General features: G+C 41.1%; 1 protein-coding gene across 7 annotated transcripts in view; it reads right to left on the reverse strand.

Moving 5' to 3' along the window:
• Nucleotides 1–26,004, reverse strand: part of cux1b (cut-like homeobox 1b) — a 296,665-nt gene that overhangs the window by 30,272 nt on the left and 240,389 nt on the right. For 3 of the 7 annotated variants that reach the window (XM_060905888.1, XM_060905890.1, XM_060905891.1), the window contains 4 exons: nucleotides 19,829–20,122; nucleotides 13,785–13,979; nucleotides 6,892–7,162; nucleotides 1,663–5,793 (listed from right to left, as the gene is read on the reverse strand). The exons of 2 other annotated variants lie outside the window; for them this stretch is intronic. In XM_060905888.1, the coding sequence (XP_060761871.1) occupies nucleotides 5,355–5,793; nucleotides 6,892–7,162; nucleotides 13,785–13,979; nucleotides 19,829–20,122 (1,199 nt within the window). In that variant the 3' untranslated portion in view covers nucleotides 1,663–5,354. Of the gene's footprint in view, nucleotides 1–1,662; nucleotides 5,794–6,891; nucleotides 7,163–13,784; nucleotides 13,980–19,828; nucleotides 20,123–26,004 lie in introns of those variants that run through there. 2 more of the 7 variants (XM_060905894.1, XM_060905889.1) reach the window with 1 other exon arrangement.

Genomic DNA, 26,004 nt, shown 5'->3' on the forward strand with positions numbered 1-26,004 from the left:
TGTATATATCTCATCATCTCTAGCCACTTTATCCTGTTTTACAGGGTCGCAGGCAAGCTGGAACCTATCCCAGCTGACTACGGGCGAAAGGCAGGGTACACCCTGGACAAGTCGCCAGGGCTGACACATAGACACAGACAACCATTCACACTCACATTCACACCTACGGTCAATTTAGAGTCACCAGTTAACCTAACCTGCATGTCTTTGGACAGTGGGGGAAACCGGAGCACCCGGAGGAAACCCACACGGACACGGGGAGAACATGCAAACTCCGCACAGAAAGGCCCTCGCCAGCCACGGGGCTCGAACCCGGACCTTCTTGCTGTGAGGCGACAGCGCTAACCACTACACCACCTACAACACCTGCGCCCTCTGTATAAAAAAACAGTTATTCCACGAAATCGAGTCATACATGAGCTGATAGCTGATGAGGCGCATAGCATCGAGTTGTCTATAAAGCCATGTAAGACGAGATTGAGTGGAATAACTGTTTTATTCTATCCACATTCACTGGATTTTGAGAAACAGAGCATTTTCATTTTTTGCAAATTCGATAAATAAAAACTTCATACAAAACATCTGACAAAATAATTTCCGCTTAGAAAGTAAACAAACTGGCGAAATGACAGTTGCAATTTGTGAAAAAAATGCTATAATAATAATAATAATAACAATTCTTGAAAAAAAAAAACATTCTTACCATCAAATACTTTCATTCCATATTTTGTTGCTTTTTTTATTTCTTGTGGTTTTGTTTTCGAGTAGAGTTTTTATTTCGTCCTCGGCTGTTTCAGCAACACGCTCCGGCATTTTGTTTTTCTCTACTCATGGGATATGAGCTGATAGCCTAGTAATAGAGTAGCCAATGAGAGGGCGTGATTGCTCATATCCAGTGAATGTGGACAGAATAAATTTTACTGGATTTGCTAGTTTCCTCTGAATGGAGCTCAAATCCTGTTTTAATAGCTCTTTCGTTAACTGTTATAAGATATTAAAATGTTTTTAATTCCTGCATGGTAATAAATTCGCCAGGTTTCCGTTGTTCAGTTATCTTGTTATAATTTTTTACAGTAATCGCTGCATCATTGAAAACGTCAAATCCAAAATGTGCCATTCTTTAGAAATTTGTTCGTTCAGAAAACAAGATGCTGCTTAAAAACAGCTGATTTAGAACAACACGGTTTCCAAAATGGTCACTAAACTTTCTTTTCTCGACCCTATGTAGTGAGCATGTATAGTGAAGAGGAAGCCAATTGAGACCATGTCCAAGTGAGCAATAGGGCCTAAAATAAGGGGAAAAAATTGTGTCATAAATCCATATACACACACAGTACTGTGTAAAAGTCTCAAAGAAGTGCTGTAGCGCAAAGACGCCTTCAAAATCAATGAAATTAAACATTTCTACATTAAAAACAATCTAGAATTTGCAATAGACACCAATAAATCAATCAAGCAACCAAGCCAATATTTGGTGTGACAACCCTTTGCTTAAAAAAAAAAATTATTTATATATATATATATATATATATATATATATATATATATATATATATATATATATACACACACACACACATACATACATATATAAATATATATATATATATATATTTATATATATATATATATATATATATATATATATATATATATACTCATCTCGGAGACAATTTGTGCAGTTTTATAAGAAAATGATCTGCTAAGTTTTACTGAGAATCTTCCAGAACCAGCTTCAGTTCTTCTGGACACTTTGACTGTTGCACTTGCTTCTTAATTATTTGCAGCAAAACCCAGTTGCCTTCATTATGGGTTTTTGTATGAAAAGTGGTTTCTGATGTAATGTACTGCTTTCTCTCCTGCCATGCTGGAAAACGAATGGTTGGAAATTGAAAATATTTTTGTTCTGACTCAATAATGTAGAAGTCATATTAACCCCCCCATATATATATATATATATATATATATATATATATATATGAGAGAGAGAGAGAAAAGCTTGTACAAAAAAGGGTGTCTGTGCCAAGACTTGCACAGTACTGTACATATACATACATATTTTTATTGCGCGTTTTACTTTATTGTGAATACCGAACACTAGATTTTATGGTCTCATTTTTGTCACCATTTTATAGAAAAGCAATAAACCACTAGAGGGCATCCTTCACATCCTGACACGTATCATCACTAACACGCCATCGAGTAGTTTATTGCTTTAATAAATCTTCCAACTGGAGACGAGTTAAAGGTGACTGATTCGACTCTGAATATTAACATTACTGCCGATACTGACAAATCTTTCCTTCTCACTTTTAACAACATGACTTTATAGTGTGTGTTTCCTTGGTAGGATAAAACTGAAGGCTTATTCATTTTCAAATGTATTCAAATGCGACAAAATGTCATCAGCAGCCCTAACAGTTACCTGTTGGGGTTTTCCCCCAGATGCGAGTCCTCTTCCAAAAGAAAGAAAGAAAGAAAGAAAGAAAGGAAAAAAGGCACAAACACCAAGCCCTCTTTATGCCTCGACTTCAACGTAGACAAAGCTTAATGCTGAAATAGTGCAGACTTTTTTCTTTTCACAGAAAGAAATGTGTGGGCAGGGAAAAAGTTGGCACACCATCAACACGCATACTATCAAACCAAAAACCAGCGAAAAATTGAAACACACACCAAACACACTCACTCACACACACGTGGTGATCATTTGCAGTGTCCCGAACACAACATTTAGGGAAGTCCACGTTCTCTGAAGCGCAGAGACAGAAACGCCAGTGTACATAAGGCCTGAGAGGTACGAAACACGCTCACTAACACATGAAACAAAACAAAACAAAAAGTATAAATGGCAAAAGGGAAAAGAAACAGATTCCCAAATACGTCAAACGAGATCAGTATATCGGAGGATACATAAAGAGACGCGATGCTTCGTACTACATGAGAATAAAGAGTGACAAAAATCTCTAACTCGGATAAAACGATAAAAAGTGAACAGCTATTAGTCAGCCATTAAATGCCATCGTGATCATTCTGAAGTGAGTGACATCATTAGAATTCAAAGTCATAGAAACGAGTTCAAATAATCTGCAGAATTCATTCATATACAACGCATGAGAACTAAATCTTGTAAATATTACCCAATACTGCCGGCAGTCTAAAATCAGTCTAAAATTATATTTTTAAAAAAAAAAAAGTTACTTGCCCTCTTATAAACCAGTACACAATAAAAAAAAATGATAAAAACAAAACAAAGAACCTATAAATAAACCAAATAAACTCGTGTAACTCTACATGATGCTTTCGGATATGGCGATAAAGATTAAAACATAAACAATCCAAAAAAATAAAAATAAAAGGGAATAAAATCCACTACTTCATTAGAAGCCTTATAATGATGATGATAATCGGTAATAACAAACAGCTTATGAGAAGAGAGGAAGTGGGGCAGTTGTGCACTCTACGTGAGTGTGTGTGCATGCGTGCGTGCATGTAATATGTACAACTGATCTCATACACAAAATGACGTGTGCATCATGTCTACACAGATGTATAGAAGGGAGGCAGTGGATTGCAGGCACTGAGAGCTTGTTTGGGGGGTTGAGAGGACGGCCGTGTCTTCACACACAGCATCTCCTCTCTTTACGGGTTACCTCGAGTTTAAACACAGAAGAGGGAAAAAAAAAGTGCCAATATACTGCACAGATACCAATGAGGCAGTTTTTTTTCCCCAGAAATGCAAGGAAGAAATGCATCTTGTTAAGAAACATGAAGCAATACTTTGGTATCACGTACTTGGTGCTTGCGTGTGCTCGATTCAAACGCTATCAAATGTAACAGTACTTTTGGGAACTCTTTTCTGGTACCCTTTAAAGACTTTCGAAGGAGGAAGGAGGGAATGAAATTTGGAATCGAGTCCCTCGGGAAATCCCTCAGACGTACAGCACACGCACCTGTATCACGGCCGAATCGTGGAGTGTGTGGTGTATGGTCTTTTGTTGTTGTTATTTTTTTTTCCATTTTCGTTAAAGTGAACTGTGCATCTCTTGGCGACGTCAGAGGAAAAACTAAAACCCTGCCTGAAGACTTAACAGTACCACTTGTGTCTAATGAGTAGAGTACTCCAACCCCACAATCCTCTAATCCTCGATCCGTTCCTGCAACAGATTCCGACGTTTTTATTTTTTCTTCTTTCAGCAGGCTTTAGTCTTAACTGTCTAGTCATGATTCGTTATAATTTCCGCTTCATTTTTTTTCCTATTTTATCTTTTCGTTTCCTGAACATGGTTGAAAACGATATAATGCAACGAGCGTGAACTGTGCTGTTAAAGCTGTGATGTGCTCGATGAGCTCTACATGACGAAAATCACTACATGACGAAATATCACTACGTCAGCTACCACGATAAATTGTCCTTATATTTGTCCTTTGTTTTTTTTTCTTCTCTAAACCTTGCATTTTTTGCATGTACAAAAATTGTGAATTAGTGATTTTTTTTCTTCTTTTCAAAGTTTTAAAACACTTTTTTTTCCTCTCAGGTCAATTCTCCCTTCTGAAAAGTATGTATGTATTTTGTATCTTTTTTTTTTTGTCCTTTAGAGTCAATAGACTGTGCAATCTCTTAGTGGCAACCGAATTGCTAACGCTAAACCTTGTTCTTCATCAGAGGACTTCCTGATAGAAAAAAAAGGAGGTGAAGAAATACAGGAGGTCTTCAGCCATTAGATGGCGGATTTGAAGGAGGGAAAGATGGGAAATGTGACGAACTTCCAATTCCCTCCCTTCAGTAACCGTCTTTTCTTTTTTTTTTGTTCTCAATCCTCTTGTTTTTCAGCCAGACGTAATGGAGTAGGTTAAAATATTATGCGCTCACATTGATTACAAAAAACAAAACAAAAACAAAAAGAGACAAAAAGAAAATAAGTGTAACAGTAACTCAAATCAACAGTGTGAAGAATCAGAGCTCGGAGTCTGTGCGCACTTTGAGGCGAGTGTGCTGATCCTCCCCTTGAAGTGTGCCTTTGAAGGAAAGAGCCCTAGATGAGAGAGGCAGCTTAATGCTGAGTTCGGGGTGGTTTATTCGGGCGCCGTGGCCGACGGGGACGGCTAAGTGCTTCATCTCAGTACGAGAATCCGGAACGATCCGCTTCCTCTTCTTATATCCACTACTGCACTTATTCACTTCTTTCTCCTCCTCTTCGAAATTGAAAGTCTCATGGCCGCACTTGACTTTGGCTATGCCCTCAGGAGGTCAGCATCTCCTCCTAGGTCAGATCGGGGGTAGCGGGGAGGGCGTGTGTGTGTGTGTGTTTGTGTGTGTATTATGAGAGAGCGTGAGGAAGGACACTAGCGAGGCCTCAAAACTCCCATTCAGACGGCTCCTCTTTGCTGGCTGCTTTCTCCAGCCGGTGGATGATGTTATTGAGGTTGGCGGCTTTCTTTTTGCGCAGGCTGTTGTCCTTGGGGTTGTGCGAGAAGCCGAACAGGACAAGGCCTGTGGTGCCACCCTGGTGCCCGCTGGTGCCAGGTCCTTCGGCGGCTGAGGTAGTGGGGTCTTCAGGGGTTGGCGAGTTAGACGGAGTGGGCTCCTTGGGCATGTCCTCGGGGCCGGAGGTGGGCTTTTCGTCGCTGGGGTTGTCGTGTCGCCCCTCAGCCGTGCCGTCTGAATCTGTGCCATCGCAACCGTCGCCTGCTTTTCCTGCCTGGACTGAGGGCGAGCCGCCTTCACCTGCTGAAGCTGAGCCTGAGCCTGCCGCCTGGATCTCCTCGATAAAGAGCTCCCGACGGATACGAGACCTGCAGAGAGCAAGCGAGAGAGAGATTAGAGATCTGTACTTTATCTGAGTGTATAGATCATCATTAAGTAAGAAACGAATTGGGTAGATGGATAGACAGAGATGCATGAATGAACGGAGAATTATACAGTTAGAGAAAGGGTGCGATATACAGAAAGGATCAATGGATGGAGAAACAGATGTAAGGATGGAGGAATATTGCTCTGATGGAAGTGAGACATGTATGAAGGGAGGTATAGATGGTAGGATATAGAGAGGAATAACTCTATGGAGGGAGGGAGAGAAGGAAGCATTTACAGATGAAGGGAAGTACTGAGGGATGGATGGATGGATGGATGGATGGAGATCCCTTCATCGATCGATCCATTACAGAGCCCTGAATAGATGGAAGGAGATATGGATATATTTTGAGACTGAGATGGAGGGAAGGAGAGATCTGTGGGCAGAGGGATTTGGGTACAGAGCGAGGGAAGGACGCTGGGATGGAAAGATACACTGATGGAGGGATGTTTGGATAGAAAGCTGCACAGACGGAGGAATGAATCAGTAGATTCATGGACGTATGCTGAATGGAGGGATGGACTGACCAGAAGACAAAGGGATAAATGCAGAAATGTATTTGGGGACAAAAAGAGGGGAGGGAAAGTTTCAAGGATGGATGGAAGAAGAGAAAGAGGATGGATGACTGCTATGAAGAAGGCATTAAAAGTACTGATACCACAAGGTGGCTGAATGCTCAAATCTGATTGGTCAGAAGGTGTGCATTATTTTCGTACAAGTTCCAGCTGTAACTGAATATTCATGCGCTTGTATGGCGGATGCTCTCCATAACACGAGTGTATTCTTCGAGGAAAAAAAAAGGAATAGATTCTGTAGTTGTAGCTTACTAATCCCTATATCAGCTCCACACTAACAGAGCAAAAACATTTTTTGTTCCTAACACAGTGTTAATGAACGACTAGATGACGGTTCAGTTCATACAGCTCTGGCATGTACTAAAGAAGAATACTGTAATCTTTAAAATCATTACATACAAATTGTACACAGATTGAGATTTGGACTATGCAACTGGATTAAGGTCGCATCTTGCAGAACATACCTGTAGTTGTGGAACCAGTTGATAACCGTGCTGGTTTTGAGGTTGAGCTGGGTTGCCAGTTCCTCGATGGTCTTCGGAGATGGATAGGGCTTCTGCTGGTAGGCCCTCTTCAACGCCTCCTTTTCCTCGGGAGCTAGGACCACCCGCGGTTTCTTCAGCTGCTGCTGAGGGTGGTGCTGAGGGCTGGTGCCTGGGCCAAACTCTGACCCTGTCAGGCCACTGTCTACTGGCTGAGCATCGCTGACCGAGCTGTGGCGTCGCTTCATGTATGCTGTGGAAACATGAACAGAGTGTGTCGGTCATAACAGCAGCAGCAGCAGCAGCAGCAGCAGCAGCAGAAGTTTGGTATTAAGCTGTACAATACAGCATGATAATCTAAAATGAGAAGGATTCTACAGTAGAGCTGGGACTGTATAGCGCCAGAGTGTCACTGGGAACGAGCTTATACCATACTGCATATAAAAACAGTCAACATTTAGCTGGTAGTGTCTGATGGAGGATAAAAATCCAGAAAAGACATCAATAAAGCTTCCAATTTATTATTACAAAATGTATTTCCATTTAAATGTCATGATTTATCGATACATTTATTTAAGGATATACTGAAATATTTATTAAAGATTTGAAGGATTCTAATATGCAAATTAGCTCTGTTCTGATAGGTCTGTAAAAGCACATTATGACTGAAATGTGTCTCACACTGTACTATACAGTTTTGGTAATTAGAATGACAAAATCATCTGTTCCTTTATCTGGCAGTACGTCGGTTACAGTACCCTTAACGTTAGCAGAGTGGTGTAGTGACGTGTCATTTGTGAACAATTTGTTCATTCTGAACTACGCTTTTGTGCAACTCTGGAGTAATGAGTCGTTGGAGTGATTCACTGATTCATTTTTCCCTGGGCCACATACACGCACCACTCAGTCTCGGCTTCGTTCACATACAGGTCTTTCGGGTACGAGTCTCTCATTAAGTGAACATTTGGAATCCTTCAAACCTTCGATCTAAGTTTCCATTTATCCATCAAGAAATCTTTAAATATATGGAAAATTTTTCAGCAGAGAAGCTAAAATTATGAAATTATTAAGATTGCCTTAACTTGTCAGCTCAGTGATCTTGGTAAAGTGTGGAATCCAAGGCAAAATGTCCTGAAAACCGTATTTAAAAATCACCACCCCGATTATAGCAATGTCGCTTCAGATAAATCTTGGTTTGAATTTTAAGAAATGAAAGTTAATTTTTTATGATGTAATTCCATTTCTGACTTTCCTTTCCTCATAAAAGATTTTGCGTTCAGAGTTAAAGAGACCCCATAACTAGAGGTGTGACGATTCAGTTTTTTCATGATTTTGACCTTCCGACTTGATTTGAATCACCATTCATATTTTTTGTCCACTATTCTATAACTGATGCAGATCATTGTCAATATTCTGTTAACTCTCAGCCTAGAAATGTAGAGCAATAAAAAAAAAATTGCCCTTGGAGTCTTTATTCAGACTCCAGTCACTCTCGGACTTCTACGTGGAAATGGTTTCTGCTTCTTAAACATGTTCTGTACAGACGTAGTTGTCTCATTTGAAGAAGTCCCAGATTCAACTTGTTGACGTTTAGATGCAGATTCTTCGTGAAACTTCGGTTTCAGTTGCTGGATGGTGCCGCCGAATATGATTCTGCATGTTAGTGGTGTTGCCATGATGAGGAAACTTAGACTCCCACAGCTTACACAACACGTTTTCTGTCACGAGACAGTAAGAAATGCCGCCAAACTGGGCTTTTAAAAGCTGGTGACTTTGGGAACTCCGAGTTGTCCGCCATGTTGTTCACAAAGCAACATGTGATCTCGCAAGATCAATACAGCAACCACAAACAGCTCCGGGCACTGAATCAAATTTTTAAAATCAAAATTATACCATTTGTCGAAATTTGTTATGCATCTCGGGTTATCAGGATGAAATTAGGTATTGCTGGTGAACTGTCAGTGAATCTTGATTCATTAAATTTTAATTGATTTTTGAATCGCGTATTGAAATGGATCGATAGATTGGGGATCGATTAATCGTCACACGTCTACCCCATACAGTGTGAAATTTTTATTTTAAAAAAAGTGCTCAAGATTCTTGAGCACTGCAACTACAAAAGTTACCACATTTTGCTGTGAAGGTAATTTCATTACCGAAAATCTCCCCACATCCTTTATTAAATGTGTCAATAAATTATGAAATATAAACTGAAAATAGGTTTGGGTGTAATAAATTGAAACATTCATTGTTGTATTTATTGGACATTACATTTACGGATTTACAAAAATAGGTCACAAAAAAAAATCCTCCATAAATGTGCAGTCTCGTGTATATATATTTTCATATAATATATAAATGAAAACACCACCAGGTGTCAGCATTGCCTTGAACATGTGACGCATATGCTTTCAAATTTCCACTGGGACAAACGCTCACATCATTTATTTGGATTATGACGACATGCTTTCCATATTGGGGGAACATTTTCAAAATTTACTGCACAACCGAGATTCATAATTCATAAACCTTGCTCTATGCTGATCAGCAAATTGCAGCCAATAAAAAAAAGAACTGGCGAGACTAACGCCCTGATGAAATCATATTTTAATGACGTAAACACCTGCGGTCGATTCCGTGGGTTATTACAGTATGTTCAGTTTGTTGAGAATAATGCGAGGCATAAATAAACTCAGTGTTCAGCACACGCACGTGCGCACACACCATCATCAGCACTCGAGTGAAATGCACGATTCTGTTTCAAGTCTGGTTCCATATTCTCTAAACTCTTGCAGTTTAACTTTCGAGAGGTCACAAGCCAGCTGCTCAGCTCGAACTGGAGCTATTGGAGGGGATGTGATTGCGCATCACTATGCCATGGGGCTGGTTTAGTGAGCAGGGGGTCACTCCGTGCACTTCTTTCTCTCTCGCTGATCTCTGGGATGTTAGTTGAGGTCATGGGTCTATCGCTGTGGATATGAGGGTAGTTTCGAATCATCTAGTTCAACATGTCTCTGATACTGAAGGAGCATGTACAAACACACTGGGCTCTGATTTGTGTGTGTGTGTGTGTGTGTGTGTGTGTGTGTGTGTGTACACACACCACTGAGCAGCCGTGCCAGGGAAATGAGCAGCAATGCCGGAAAGAACCGTTAAACAGGCCTAATCACTTCAAGAATGTTCACTTAGCTTTACTTCAGGCAGAGAGAGAGAGAGAGAGAGAGATGACGATGATGATGAGCACAGCACTCTGAATAAGAGAGACCATGGCCTGTCACATCTAATGAAAGGAGTGACACGGTGGTGGCTGATGAGGGCCGACAGCGCAGAGGGGATGACTCCCTGAGGAGGAGTGAATGAGGGAGGGAGGGGGAGAGAGAGGGATGGTGGAAGAGGAACTGATGAAAGCAAAAATGACTATAAAATAAAGCCTTGCATTTCTGATGGTTAGGAAATATACACATGGTGCATACAATCTCTCTCTCTCTCTCTCTCTCTCTCTCTCTCTCTCTCTCTCTATCAAGCTATGAAATAGCTTACATCTTGCACATTTACATCCACGCATACCTCCCTCTCCATATATGTATCAACATTGAACATTACTTTAGCAACCAACTAAATTCAAGAAAAAAAAAAGTATTCATTGAAATTTTTTTTTGGGGGGGGTGGTCAAGGGCAAAGAACAAACATACAAAGACTTGCGCAAGTGTGCACACTAATACTTTGTTAAAGCTCCCATTACTTGTACTCCAGCACTCCGTCTCTTTGGGTAACAGTTTACCAACTTCACTGCAAAAACACTCCAGACTCATCAAACTGCATGGAGATCTTCTATGATTTAGGATCTGGGCTCTGACTGGGCACTTCTAAAACAGTGATCAGCATCTTCTCTTCCTTTGCTGACTCGCATTTATGTTTTGGGACATTACTGTGCTGGAAGGAAGGTGAAACGTTTCTTCGTCTCCAGCTGTCGAACAGATCCCTGTCGGTTTTGTGCCAAAATAGATTGGTATTTGGAGCGATACATGATCCTTTCTCTCCTGATTCGAGCCCCAGTCCCAGCTGAAGAGAAGCAGCTCCAAAACACAATGCCACCACCACCATGCTTCACTGTACGTATATAGTGTTCTTTGGGTTTTAATTTATGCACCAAATATGTCCATCTTTTACAGTTTTGCCCAAATATTCTACCATGGCTTTGTTAGATGGTAACACGTTTTGCTGCATGGTTTAGGGGAATTGTAAGATTTTTTTTTGTGAGATAGGGTTTCCATCTAGCCACCCTACCCCATTGCCCAGACATGTTAAGAATCCAGGATGTTGTTCTATGCAGGGAGTGAGCAGTACTTGCAAGAATTCTCAGATAGTTACTTTTGAAAATGAGTCTGAATGTTCCTGGATAATTCTGAGCACAGTGACATGCTCCATTCTCAAAAGGGTGTGCAGACTTTGATTAACCTGGTGGCAAAAGTGTTTTTTCATTTACCCCCCCCCCCCCCCCCCCCCCCACAAAAAAAAAAAAAAGTTTTGCTTTGTTTTTCACTGGAATTATCTCATCTCATCTCATTATCTCTAGCCGCTTTATCCTTCTACAGGGTCGCAGGCAAGCTGGAGCCTATCCCAGCTGACTACGGGCGAAAGGCGGGGTACACCCTGGACAAGTCGCCAGGTCATCACAGGGCTGACACATAGACACAGACAACCATTCACACTCACATTCACACCTACGGTCAATTTAGAGTCACCAGTTAACCTAACCTGCATGTCTTTGGACTGTGGGGGAAACCGGAGCATCCGGAGGAAACCCACGCGGACACGGGGAGAACATGCAAACTCCACACAGAAAGGCCCTCGCCGGCCCCGGGGCTCGAACCCAGGACCTTCTTGCTGTGAGGCAACAGCGCTAACCACTACACCACCGTGCCGCCCCGGAATTATGTTGATAAAATCTATTTTAAAACAAACAAATAAAAAAAAAACCCCACAAAAAAAAAACTGAATGACACCTCAAAGTTTGAACAAAAAACCCTAAAAACTAGGCGCTGACTAATACCCATGAGATGATTCGAAAGCTGATCAGAAGAGCTGAAAGATGTTCGAGGCAGTCATTATGCTACCAAAAGTCAATGACCACGTAAGGAGAACATTCGCCAAAGAAGTAAACAAAAGGCCAAAGGTCTGGTAAGAGCCACAGCACAGACCAGAAAAGCTATTTCAAGAACAACCGTATCCCAGACACTCGACAAAGCAAGGCACCGTGACAGAAATCCTGTTTGGAATTTGGGAAAAAAAAAAAAAAAGTCTGAATAAACTTATAAATCCATTTTTTTGGTCTGATGAGACCAAACTTGATCTTTTGGGCCTCAGCAAACGGTGCTATGTTTGGCAGAAACCCAACACTGCAATCCACCAATACAATCCATACAAACAATGAAACACGGTGGTGGTAGCATCACGTTCAGATTCATCCTTGTCCTCGTGGATTGCTTTACCCTACTGACTTTTGGTGGAAATCTTTCTCTCCTTTCTCTCTCTTTCGCAGTTGTGCCATATTTTTTCTTTTTTTCAAAAAATGGATTTCATGATGTTTCCCAGGAAACAACATACCCTGATTGATACTATTAATTATTTTGAAAGGTAAGAAAACTTGATCATGCTGCGTTTTGGTATTTTCTCAAACAAATCCCGGAGCTTTTCTAGGAGCAAGTGTATTCATATACAACATTTAAAGGTCTACTAAGGTAACAATGTCGATTTTTTCACTATACATCTGAAATAGTGTACTAATGAGATGCAACCCTGACTTACGGACAAACCTGAACTCTCCCTGTAAAACAAGGCTGAAACTACGCGCCATATCACACTTGTACGGAAAAAAACGGAGATATTGCCGGACACACCCAAGCTGCTTTCCAAATGGTTTCCATAAGGTGTGACGTCACTTACAGTACATGGCCATATTTGACAAAATGGACAATATATAGAGTTGTTTTAGTTCGTCATTACTGAGGCTTTTTTGACAACACTAAATCAAAGCAAGACACCCATCATACAACAAACATCAAGCTGCTTAGCTGCATCAGCAATTATTACGCTTACGCCCAAAGGAACTCAAAATAATGTATCTGCTTAATAAAACGTATCATGCTGAATAAAAAGTTAGGGAAGCCATAAAAAGTGTTTTCTTACCCTTTGAACTTCTCTTTTGTGGACTACTGACTGTGCTGTCTCATTTGTCTTGTCTGCTTTTTGGCTGAAGATTGTGGGAACTGCATCTGGATTCAACGCTGGCTTGTACAATATTCCTAATGCCCGGTGCATCTGAGTTGTTTGAGTGAAACAAATTTCTTCAAAATGTTCTGGGCACACGAGCTACGAATGTGCTGTTTTTGCACCCGAAGGACCGTTCCAGTCAGCCCGTGAGAGGTCTGTCCCTATCCATTGCCTTCTTACGTTTTTGTCCTTTGGGAATTGATGCAGGCTAGTTTTTTCACTTCTGCCATTATTGCATCCTCCCACACACCTGGATCCAACTATTACCTCAAATAATCTTAAAAAATACGAACGCAAACGATCCTCACTGTTCTCACTTCTCTCAATTATGGCGGTGTGTACTATGAGTGATGTCACCTGTCGGGAGCTTACGAACATTTCCGATCATCAACTGAGCAGCGACAGCGTGTAAAATATGCGAAAATAATTGGCTAACTAAAGTCGTTTACTATCATAAACAGTCAGAAAATGGGCTCATAAGTGGTTGAAAACCACTATTTGTTTATTTAAAATAAGAAAAACAGGTAGGGTAATTGTCATCTTAGTTGGCCTTTAATTTGGTACACACCCACCCTCTTCAGGACACTCCAGCTCTCTCCTACCTTTCTTCTCCATGCGCTTCATGTCCATGAGCTTGTCCACGTTGCGCGGGTCGCTGAGCCACAGCTGCATGCGTACGAATGGCTCACGGCCCTTCAGGCTCAGCTTGTGCCAGGGTTTGGGCCGGGCCAGCAGGTCCGAGACCGAGCCTTGAGTCAATCCCAGGATGGTCTCACCGAACAAACGCTGACCTGCATCTCACACACACACACACACACACAGCATTTCAGTGAAATCTATCAATAGTCGTCGTTCTTCCTTTTCCTAAGGAGTGCTTAAACATTTCATATGAGGCTCAGGTTCCAGGTTTAGGTTTTATCCTACAATAATAATAACAGGCATACGATTTAAGCAGACAATTATCCCTGCAAATCCACAGCACCGTTCAAAAACACAAACTGGACAAAAATACATTTTGTTTCCGTTCTGCCAGAAACACTACAGACATGTTTGAAGAGAGTCATGTGAGGCAGAACAGCACTTGTAATGAGAAAAGTAGGCCAGCCATACTCTTGACATAAGCACTCCACTTTCCTCCTACTCTTTATCATAACCACGCTGTTATGAAAACACCTATCTGGGGTCTGGCACATGGAAAACCTTAACGCTTCTGGGAACAAAACTACAATTTCGAGTCCTCTTTTAGTGCTTAAGGGTCAGCGCTGATTACAGAGTCGTCTTCACAGGCGTGTCTGGCTTCGCTCATCTGTCCTTAATGCAGTCGACCTGCAGACATAACTTCATCCCTAATTCGGCGAGTGGAAAAGCGAACTCACTTTAACTCAATCAACCCTACTGAGATCACTTCCCTGCTGCGTACACGTCGCACAACACGCAACACCAATGGTGTCCAGCTGTAAACCTCTGGGCTGGAGCAACAGCAAGTGGAAACATTTGAAAATTAACATTTCTATGTCTGTAACTTGATACAATTTGGTTTATACATGTGTGTGTATATATATATATATATATATATATATATATATATATATATATATATATATGTGTGTGTGTGTGTGTGTGTGTGTATATATATATATATATATATATATATATATATATATATAAACATTATTACAGAGATTAATGTTAGCAAACTTCCCAGAAACTTAAACTTTTTTCATGTAATTTTTAAAAACCTTGAACATAAAGATTTTTTCATTGGAATAAACTGACACACTCGTTCCTTCTCCTCATTACTTCCTCATGTTGTCAGCTGTCTGTCCCTTTTTTCTATCTGTTCTCTGTTTTTGTCACAGAAACTCTATGATTCCCTCTCTCCCCTTTTTCCTGTCTTTCTTTCCAGCTCTCTCCCACAAATTCATTTTTCTCTTCTTTCTTTTATTTTATCAAACTTCTGTGATTGACAAGTTAGTTTCAGGGCTTAATAATTAATGCAGTATATCATATTATTATTCTATGCACATTCACTGGATAGGCAGCATGGTGGTGTAGTGGTTAGCGCTGTCGCCTCACAGCAAGAAGGTCCTGTGTTCGAGCCCCGGGGCCGGTGAGGGCCTTTCTGTGCGGAGTTTGCATGTTCTCCCCGTGTCCGCGTGGGTTTCCTCCGGGTGCTCCGGTTTCCCCCACAGTCCAAAGACATGCAGGTTAGGTTAACTGGTGACTCTAAATTGACCGTAGGTGTGAATGTGAATGGTTGTCTGTGTCTATGTGTCAGCCCTGTGATGACCTGGCGACTTGTCCAGGGTGTACCCCGCCTTTCGCCCATAGTCAGCTGGCTCCAGATAGGCTCCAGCTTGCCTGCGACCCTGTAGAAGGATAAAGCGGCTAGAGATAATGAGATGAGATGAATGAGATTCACTGGATATAAACAATCGTGTACTCTGATTGGCTACTCTACGACTAGGAGTACTGTGAGTAGAGAAATACAAAATGGTGGAGCGTGTTGCTGAACCAACCGAGGACGAAATAAAAACTCTCCTCGAAACCCCCCCCCCCAAAAAATACAAAAAAAAAAAGCAACAAAATATGGAATAAAAAAGTATTTGATGGTAAGAACGTATCTTTTTAAATTTTTCAATAATAATTATTATTATAGCTTTTTTCACAAATTGCGACTGTCATTTCACCGGTTTGTTAACATTCTTCATTTTTAAAGCTAGACGACCTTTAGATTTCATAAAATCGGTGAAATTTAGTTCCCTCTGAAATTTGGTCGTTGTGATATATGTTTATTTCTGTAATATCTCACAAAATATCAGGCTGTTCTGTGGCTGGGAAGTTATTTCATTTGAGGGGATTAAAGCAAATAATGTGCATGAAATCACTCGTTTCGCACAGTCAGGCAGACAGAGGAAGTCTGTGTGCGCATGTGCAGGTTTACCTTTGACCGTGCACTGACAGTTACATCATTCTGTCACTAAACGAACAGCTGATCACACCGAGGTGCTCACTGACGGCCAATATTTATTAGTTTGGTCTTGCGTTTCCTTTCTTTCGCAACATAACGTCTTTTCTTCTCGGTTTCTGTTACTGTAGTTGGTCTTTCATGTTTCATTCGCACACTCACATCCTCCATTTTTCTCTGCTGTTTCAAATTTGTATCCCATAATGCCTTGTGTGAACGGGGAAAGCCCACCATGTGATGCATGGCGCAGTATCTTGAATTGGGTTATGGTGAAGCAGGAAAAAAAAAATAGTGGAGAATTTAGGGTCATGTGGCCCTAAATTCATTAATTGTTCTATTAAAAAACAAAAAAAACCCAAAACAAACAAAAAAACCTAATAAAATTGGAAGTCTGTGATTCGAATTCAGTAGCTTTCAGTCCACTAAACAAAAACAATTGGGTGTCAGGGAGAATTCTTTTTATGACCTAAACTTGAAAAATCTGAAAGGCAGTCTACCTTTAAGCATTAAAATTTGTTGAATTTTTTTTTAGACTGGTTCAAAAGCTCAAAGAACTTTGAAAATTACATTACTGAAATGGTCTAGGAAAAATTAAATGTCTAAAGCTTTTCTGTATCTTGGCACGACAGCAAGACGACACTTTATACAAAAAACAACTACACTGAAGTCAATTTGTGCAGACATCGATAGGTTTTTAAGAAGTCAGCCTAACTGGAAATGTTTTTGTTGGACATTTTGTATAAAGTTTTTATTTATCAAATTAAAAAAAAATTGCTCTGTTTTTCAAAATCCAGTGAATGTGGATATAATAAAACAGTTATTACACTCAATCTTGTCGGTGCTACACACCTCGTCAGCTATCAGCTCATATACGACTTGATTTCGTGGAACAACTGTTAAATATATTGATTAACATAATTGCTAAATATGCTGAAAAAGGTTCTCAGTGAAGCATGGTGGTGGTAGCATCATTCTGAAACTCACCATTGACCTCTTGCTTGCTGTTCTCTCCAATCTCCTCTTTACCTTGCTGACATTTGGCTGACTGTGTTTGCTCAGTAGAGTCATAAAACCACCAATTTTCTTTCTCACTTCTGTGCTTTCATTGCTAATTTTAATTAGGACTTGTTTTACAATCAGGGTACGCAAGCTAAAAATCACATTTAACACTTATCTTCAATATCAAAAGGCTTGACTAAATAAACTTGGTTGTTTATTGTAGCCCTGTGATAGCTCTATTTACCAGGCAAAAAAAAAAATTGGTGATAACGTTATTTTTGGTGAACATATGGCAATATATGTCATATTTAGCAAAATTACTCGTGTCATTTAGAAAGTGCTTTTTTGACCACAGGTAGCTCCAGAAGGGATGCAGTTAAATCATTCTTTATACCATCTCATCTCATTATCTCTAGCCGCTTTATCCTTCTACAGGGTCGCAGGCAAGCTGGAGCCTATCCCAGCTGACTACGGGCGAAAGGCGGGGTACACCCTGGACAAGTCGCCAGGTCATCACAGGGCTGACACAGACACAGACAACCATTCACACTCACATTCACACCTACGGTCAATTTAGAGTCACCAGTTAACCTAACCTGCATGTCTTTGGACTGTGGGGGAAACCGGAGCACCCATACTCCTTTTCCACCAAATCAGTTCCAGGGCTGGTTCGGGGCCAGTGCTGGTTCACAACTCGTTCAACTTGCGAGCCAGCTGAGAACCAGTTTGCTTTTCCAAAGCTCGCGGTGCTAAGGGAAGCCACGTCATTACGTCGCTGTATATGTCAGTTATGTTGTTGTATACGTCAGTTATGTCGCTACGTTTGCATAAACCTTGGCGCGAATATCGAAGCAAAAACACAGAAGAAGCAGCAGCAGCAACAACAACAATAATAATAATGGATGACTTCGCGTTTGTACAGCTGCTGCTTCTCATCGCTTAAAAATGGCGATCTTTCGCGGTCTTGTTATTGTTGTTGGTCTTAACAACTCCGCCCCCCGCTGACGTAAGCAGTTCTTTCCTCTGGCCCAGCAGAGAGTTGGTGCTAGCCTGGAACCGTTTTTTCTGGCCCCAGAGCCAGTTCTTTGTCAGTGGAAACAGAAAACCCAGTTCCAAACTAAGCACTGACCCCGAACCAGCCCTGGAACTGCTTTGGTGGAAAAGGGGCTCCAGAGGAAACCCACGCGGACACGGGGAGAACATGCAAACTCCACACAGAAAGGCCCTCGCCGGCCACGGGGCTCGAACCCGGACCTTCTTGCTGTGAGGCGACAGTGCTAACCACTACACCACCGTGCCGCCTCTTTATACCATAAAACAAATATTTGGTTCCATATCATTGGAAACATAGTTAAGTTTTAATGTTGAATGCCAGTAAGTTTTCAGACTATTTTGATCAAATTAGTATGTAATTGTGTCAAAAAAAAAAAAAAAAAAATGTCCTCTCAGAGACAGCTAATTTGTCAATATAAAATAACATATCTAAAATGATTATTTTCATCCTAAAATGTGGTCAAGATATTGGGACATAAATATTAGAGACAACTAACACAATGCTTACAGCCTTATATTTAAACGCACTATGGAAGTAGTGGATTCTGAATTGTCAAAAAAAAAAAAGTCCTCTCCAAGAATCACTTCATTTGTTTCTCCCAGCCCTGCTTAAAGCTACACTTAATCTTCTTTATCTTATCGCAGATTACACAAAACTACCATACACATATGTCAAAAAATTACCTGAAATCTGTTCTTTAACTTGTCCTTCACTTAAAAACTGGTACAAGAACCAGTTTGAATCAATTTGAATTTTGGACCCCTGTGACACAAACTTTGTACCCTGATTGTAAAACAACCCTTATTAAAAGTATTAACTACAAATAAAATGTAAGACAGTCTCTCAAGGTGCTAAACTGTAGCTCTTTAAATAACTCTCTGAAATATAACCTGCCTACAAATCCCTTAGCAGACAGGTACATAGCTATCCAGATCTCCAGACAGCCCTTGGTAACTTGGCACCGCAGACATGATACAAGAGAAGACCAAAAACGTGACGGCGTCTCCGCTAAAGGTCAGACTACACAGCACACGCAAATGTCTGATTGAATTTTTCTGTTCAAAAGCTAAACATCCCGTCCACTAACTTGAGTATACGTTCATGTTAGCAAAGTAAACACTACGTCTCAGACATGGAGAGACAACTGACTGAACAAACACAGCAGTGTCATGCAGATGCCTCACACACCCTTGTTCAAACGCAAATGAGATGCAAATCTTTGGAGTTCTCTATGCAAAAATGTAAGTATACACCCATCGACATCTATAAGAGCAATTTACACTTGGGATGCTTGTTGATTTTGCGACCGTGTACTGCATCATGATTGTCGCGTGCTGCATATTTAACTACAACAAGGTTGTGTGAGAGAGAATCTGGTTCTCATCGAGAGCTTTTCAAAAACAATGTGCTCGTATGAATAAATGCAAATGCTCCCATGGATTTGAATAGTCTCTTACACCTAGTTTGCTGAAATTGTCACACAAACATGAGTGTTTATTATTATTACTATTATTATTAGGTGCACCTTGTGTCTAGTAGCTTATAAACTACCCCTATCAGCACAAAATAAAAAATAAACTAAAACCTCACTTCAAGATGATCAAACCCGTGGTCTTCTTACTCACCGAGGTTATTGTCAGTGAGCACCTCCTTGACCTTCTTGGTGATGGCGTAGGTGTCGAGCTCTGGTGACATGGCCACCATTTCCTGTATGCTGAGGCCAGAGGGTGTGAGGTTGGTCAGAGGCAGTGGGGTACCAGGCTGCGTGCCCTCTCCTGGCTCTCCAGATGGGGACGGCTCGGGAACGGGTGCCTGCGTACTGCCGAGTGGTTCGCCGCCGCTCTTCACAGACTCCTCAGCCGAGCTGAGCGGCGATTCAGGGGCTGGACTGCAGCTGCCTGATGTTTTCGGGGTGCCCTCTGAAAGAGAATAGAATAAGCATCATGTAAGGGCGGGTTTGCTTCCTTTCAGATGCACTTCTTGAGAGAAAGGTGCACTTCAACACATTAACATCAGTTAACTGTTTCGCTTGAACATTATCACACTTCCTGTATATGTACTCGAATTAGAGGTGGGCTAGGGATATGACAAAAATATATTGGGATATTTCAGGATGTCTACAACAAACAGTATATAGGTTTCCAAACACACCGCCAGCGAAAAAATTAAATAAATTAAATAAATTTGATGGAATAAAAACGTGTTCTATTCCCTTCTAGCGGGTTTCATTCATTTGGCTTGATCGCATGTGATATGTTCACATATCACTTATCCTACGTGTATTACATCACTCTACCCAATGGAGAATGAGCGCTGAATATGGTTTACGATATTGCATGGTTGTCAAGACAACATGACATCACACATCGGAGCTGATGCGAATATTCAATGAGAATATTCAAGTTAGCCTGTGCTACTTGCTCTAGATAGATAGCACTGGCTTGAACGTTTTATTATCATTCGCAAACAATACTGATGAACACTACATCGGCTGGAAGGCGACCTCACTGCTGCGCTGATTCGCGGTTAAGCTAGTGTTGGCCTTCAAGAATGCTGATATGAAGACAGTGTGTAATATAATAGTAATAATAAAATTGGCTGGCTTTTTTTCATGATATATTCCATTCGGGTACTCGTCTTCGACTCGTTCAACTGAATTGAATATATCTGATATAACACTCAGCGCCAGCCAATATTATTTAAATAGCAAGAATACAGCTCTAATTCTGCTAAAACATGCACGTGCGTATGTGCGTGCACACACACAAAAGCAGATCTAAAATGTGAAAGAGCTGCTGTGTGGCTGACTGTACAAGCAGATTTAACAAGAAATAGGAGCTCTTTTTTTTTTTTTTACAGACTACTGAACGCTAAAGAAGAGAAGAAAATGCAGGTGGTACAAATGGCCATAAAAGGTTATTATGAAAAGGCCTATTTGTTATTAACGTTTTCATTTTTTAATAAAAGGAATATTTTCGCTAAGAGGCTATTATATTTTACTCCGGCCTTTATAAATGTGGATAAATAATTGTTGGTTATTAAGAAAATGAATCAAAAGTTTGTTTGTTTTTTATTTTATTATTATTATTATTATTTTTTTTTATTTAACAAAAGCAATATTTAAGTTGATAAAGCAGACCTGGGCATTTTACGGCCCGCGGGCCGCATCCGGCCCTTTGGTTCATTCTGACCGGCCCGTGTAAGGTTTATTAGAAATTACAAAATAAACGTATTTCCTAATTTTACCTCATGCATGGACTGAATGTGCATTGCTTTTATTTTGAAGTTGTGTTCAACAAAAACGTAATGCGCGCGACATGAACATGATATGAAATCCCACGAAACCTAATCCCGCGATAACTACTTCCGTAATTTGTCCAGACCAACCACAAACTTGTACGTCATCCTCCAAACGGTCCAGCCAATCACATAGTGTGACGTCACCAGCAGGCGCCGGAGCCCGAGCCGATCTATAGATCTGATTCCTACACCGAATCAACTGATGATCATCTGTCAGCTGTGCTTCGCATCTCCACCTCAGACATTCAACCTGACTCTGATGCACTCGTTAAAGACCAACAGAGACTAGATTTCTCTCACTGAACAAATAAAAAACTGAAAAACACCAAATGTGATTAGACTACAAATGTGGGCATCACTATTATAATCTGATGTATTTTGCTTGATATTTGGAGTAGAAAGACAATATTGTGATGTCTTTATTGTGTTTTGGGGTGAATGTGACTGAAAAAAAAAGGTACAAACGTTCACATTTTGTTAACCACTGTTTTGGGAAATTTGATTGAATAAATGACATTTTTTGTAAGGCAACCTCGTTTCTTCCATACTCTTACCAGTCTTAGCAGCTTGTAAAAACAATGTTATTTACTGCTTTATATAAAGAAATACAATTAATATTATGCAGAATTTAGTTCAGTCTTTTGGTCCGGCCCTCCACAAAATTTTCTGTTTCTCATGTGGCCCCATGGAAAAAATAATTGACCACCCCTGTGAGAAAGAATCGGAAAATAAATGTTGCTTTGTTTTGGAAATAAGTTCTTTTTTTTTCAAAAATATCTTGAATTTAATCAAATCAGAAATTGGGCGAATTGTTACATGTTTACTTTTAACACTCACAACAAAAAATATAATGACACTCACAGTAATGTAGAAAGGTGCATTGTGACAGTTTATCATGATCTTGATATTATTGTGTCCGATCACCCAATCCTAATTCCTATATGTCTAATGCCTGTGTTTGCAATCAGGGACTTGAGTGATGTTTGAAATTAGTCAGAGTTTTTAATGCTGTCTTTTATGCAAGATAAACCGTAGACCTGCCAAACCTGAAGAGGAAGAACGATCTTGAATCTTGAAACTGTTGTTCTTTCAACATCCCCATTCAAGATCGCATAAACATTGCATTTTTATTTCACATTATTTCATCCTCAAAACATTGCTTACGTTGATGGGAAATGAAAAACATTACATCAGTGCATTTTTCAAGTGGGGTAATTGAATTGAGTTGAGACGACAGTACTAGCCAAAAGATTACTAATATGAAATGTGTGGGAAAAGGGGCGGAGCTTCCACACAGGGTCAGTTAAGACCTAAGAGCTATTTTAAATAAATAAATAAATAAATTTAAAAAAGGGCACATGGAATGTGGAAGATTCACGTGTCAACTTACTTGTCAACTGTATTTTATGGTACTTTTAAGATACAGTTTTCAGTGAGTTGTTTAAATGACCTGTAGATAGGAATGATAAGATGCCAGCATTTGTATAGTTATGACTTCCTTAGGATAGTTCTCCACCAAGTATTTATAATAAAGGTTAGAACAAAGCAATCTGTCTACACTGAGACATACACATTGTACACATGACGTAAACAACCTTTTTGTTTTGTATGCACTGATCTCTGATCCCGTGCGAACTAGCCGCCTCACGATCAGCACAGCCGCCTTTTACAAACAAACGTCTGGAAAACTCATCTCACATGGACAGCCTGGAGCATGTCCCTTAAAACATTTCAAACTTGTTAGCTAACTTTTACCACGTTCTGAATACAGAGCACATGAGGTTCATTTAATTGGTTCGCTGTGTAAAGCTCTTCATCCCTACTTGAATATGACAGAACTATTCACACTAATGGCATGACGTGTCCTGAAGGACGGCTTGGAGAAATACTCCAAGGAACACTCTGTCTTCAATTAGCGTGCACTTGATGGCTGTGTATTCTGTGGACAGCTGCTGGCCTTGGACTGTGTGTACATGTACACACACACACACACACACGAGTCAGGAGCCCATCTGTCTCTATCCGAGGCCAAAATCAGTGACCATCCTCGGTCTGGTTCGGATTACAAACAAAATCCATTCCTGACACTTGGACAGGACTAATTTCCCTTTTTTGTTTTTTGGAATAAACAATTCTGTACAATGGCTACTTGTAGGTTTTTATTTCAGTTTCTATTCATCGCTTCATCTCGAGAACCAAACACAATATTCTCCGCAGCGTCGCTACAGGATATCAAAGCAACGTGCTCTTCTTTTTCCCCTCCTCCCACTCATTCCTCCATCCCTTTCGGCAGTCCTGTTCCGTAAGCGAGCAGTCACGGGAAGCCGTCACTCTCGATTAGCTTCCTGCCACGCCGCGGAGAAAGGGAGAGAGAGGGGGGAAAAAAGGGAGCGAGGGCTAGTCACTTTTGATCAGACACTGCAACAAAGTGCTGGATGCTGACATGTGGCTCTGCTGGGTGGTGTGGGGGTGGGGTGAGGGTGCGAGTGATGGGTGCTGGGGCAAAGCCTGGCACACTGACATGGTGCCACTGACCTATGAACAGCAGCCTGCTGGGTGTGTGTGTGTGTGTACACACATTTGAGCTTCAGATACAAGACAACAGTCTTTTTATCCCAAGGTTATTTTCCCCAATCAGCTACATTCGGGAAGTGAGGAGCCCAGGATAAACAAGGCTTTAATTCCACAGCACTGAAAACCACACGAGAATGCTAACGTGATTAAAAATGACAATGGGAGCGTTTTATAGTAACAAGTTGCACAAAGTTTGCATGGAAGATGCTGGGTACATTTAAACACATTCAAACACCAATTTTTGAAGGAGTCTCCAGTGTCAGCACTTTGTAAAAGCCAGAAGTCTTCAGGACGGGATGTTCCGCAACACGACACATCACTATAAACGGATAAAACAAGTATAACATTATTCTGCAGTGGTGAACCATTACTATTAGAGCTGGGACTTCAGACACACCAAAAAAGCAATTGGACAAAGGATTTTGCGAGGGATTAGCGGCAGGTTGCCAGGTCGCTCCATTATGTGTAGCTGCTGATTTTAAAAGTAACTTAGTAAATTACACAGAGAAATGAATACTTAAGTCGGAGTGAAAAATACTGTAGCGAGCATGCAGCGTGGAGACAGAAATCTTAGTTTCTTGGTCGTTAGCCTGTGCTACTTGCTTTTGATAGATAGCACTGGCTTGACTGCTTTATTAGCATTTGCTAACACTACTAATGAACGCTACACCGGCTGGAAGGTGACTTCACTGCTGTGCCTACTCGCGGTTAAGCTCGCGTTGGCCTTCGAGAAGGCTGAGGGCGATAAATTTTTGGTCCCTCCCACTATAAATCAAAATCTGGTTGTTAATTTATCTGTCACTTCCTACATAAACATACACTGCCATGGCCTTATGTCCCGGCAATGAAGTCCTAACCAATGAGTGAGCCAACTCTAAACTCCTCAGCCTACACACACACACACACACACACACACACACACACACCAAAAAAAAAAAACCTCATTAGATACCTCAATTTTAATGTTTTCAGGATAGTAACCCTTTCATTTCTAAGGCAAATTTGACAGAAAATGAGGCCAAATTAGAAGAGAATAATATTATAATGAAATTATGAAAGAATGAAAGAAATTAAATATAACATTTAAACATAACATGTTGATATGTGGGCGGCACGGTGGTGTAGTGGTTAGCGCTGTCGCCTCACAGCAAGAAGGTCCGGGTTTGAGCCCCGTGGCCGGCGAGGGCCTTTCTGTGCGGAGTTTGCATGTTCTCCCCGTGTCCGCGTGGGTTTCCTCCGGGTGCTCCGGTTTCCCCCACAGTCCAAAGACATGCAGGTTAGGTTAACTAGTGACTCTAAATTGACCGTAGGTGTGAATGTGAGTGGTTGTCTGTGTCTATGTGTCAGCCTTGCGATGACCTGGCGACTTGTCCAGGGTGTACCCCGCCTTTCGCCCGTAGTCAGCTGGGATAGGCTCCAGCTTGCCTGCGACCCTGTAGAACAGGATAAAGCGGCTAGAGATAATGAGATGAGATGAATGAGATGTTGATATGTGGGCGGCACGGTGGTGTAGTGGTTAGCGCTGTGGCCTCACAGCAAGAAGGTCTGGGTTCAAGCCCCGTGGCTGGCGAGGGCCTTTCTGTGTGGAGTTTGCATGTTCTCCCCGTGTCCGCGTGGGTTTCCACCGGGTGCTCCGGTTTCCCCCACAGTCCAAAGACATGCACGTTAGGTTAACTGGTGACTCTAAATTGACCGTAGGTGTGAATGTGAGTGTGAATGATTGTGTGTCTATGTGTCAGCCCTGTGATGACCTGGCGACTTGTCCAGGGTGTACCCCGCCTTTCACCCGTAGTCAGCTGGGATAGGCTCCAGCTTGCCTGCGACCCTGTAGAACAGGATAAAGCGGCTAGAGATAATGAGATGAGATGTTGATATGTTTGGGTCTTCTCTGAAAGACCGAGAAGGCCCTGATGGCTCCCCTCTGTTA

The sequence above is a fragment of the Neoarius graeffei genome, chromosome 23, assembly GCF_027579695.1.
Source record: "Neoarius graeffei isolate fNeoGra1 chromosome 23, fNeoGra1.pri, whole genome shotgun sequence".
NCBI classification, from domain to species: domain Eukaryota; kingdom Metazoa; phylum Chordata; class Actinopteri; order Siluriformes; family Ariidae; genus Neoarius; species Neoarius graeffei.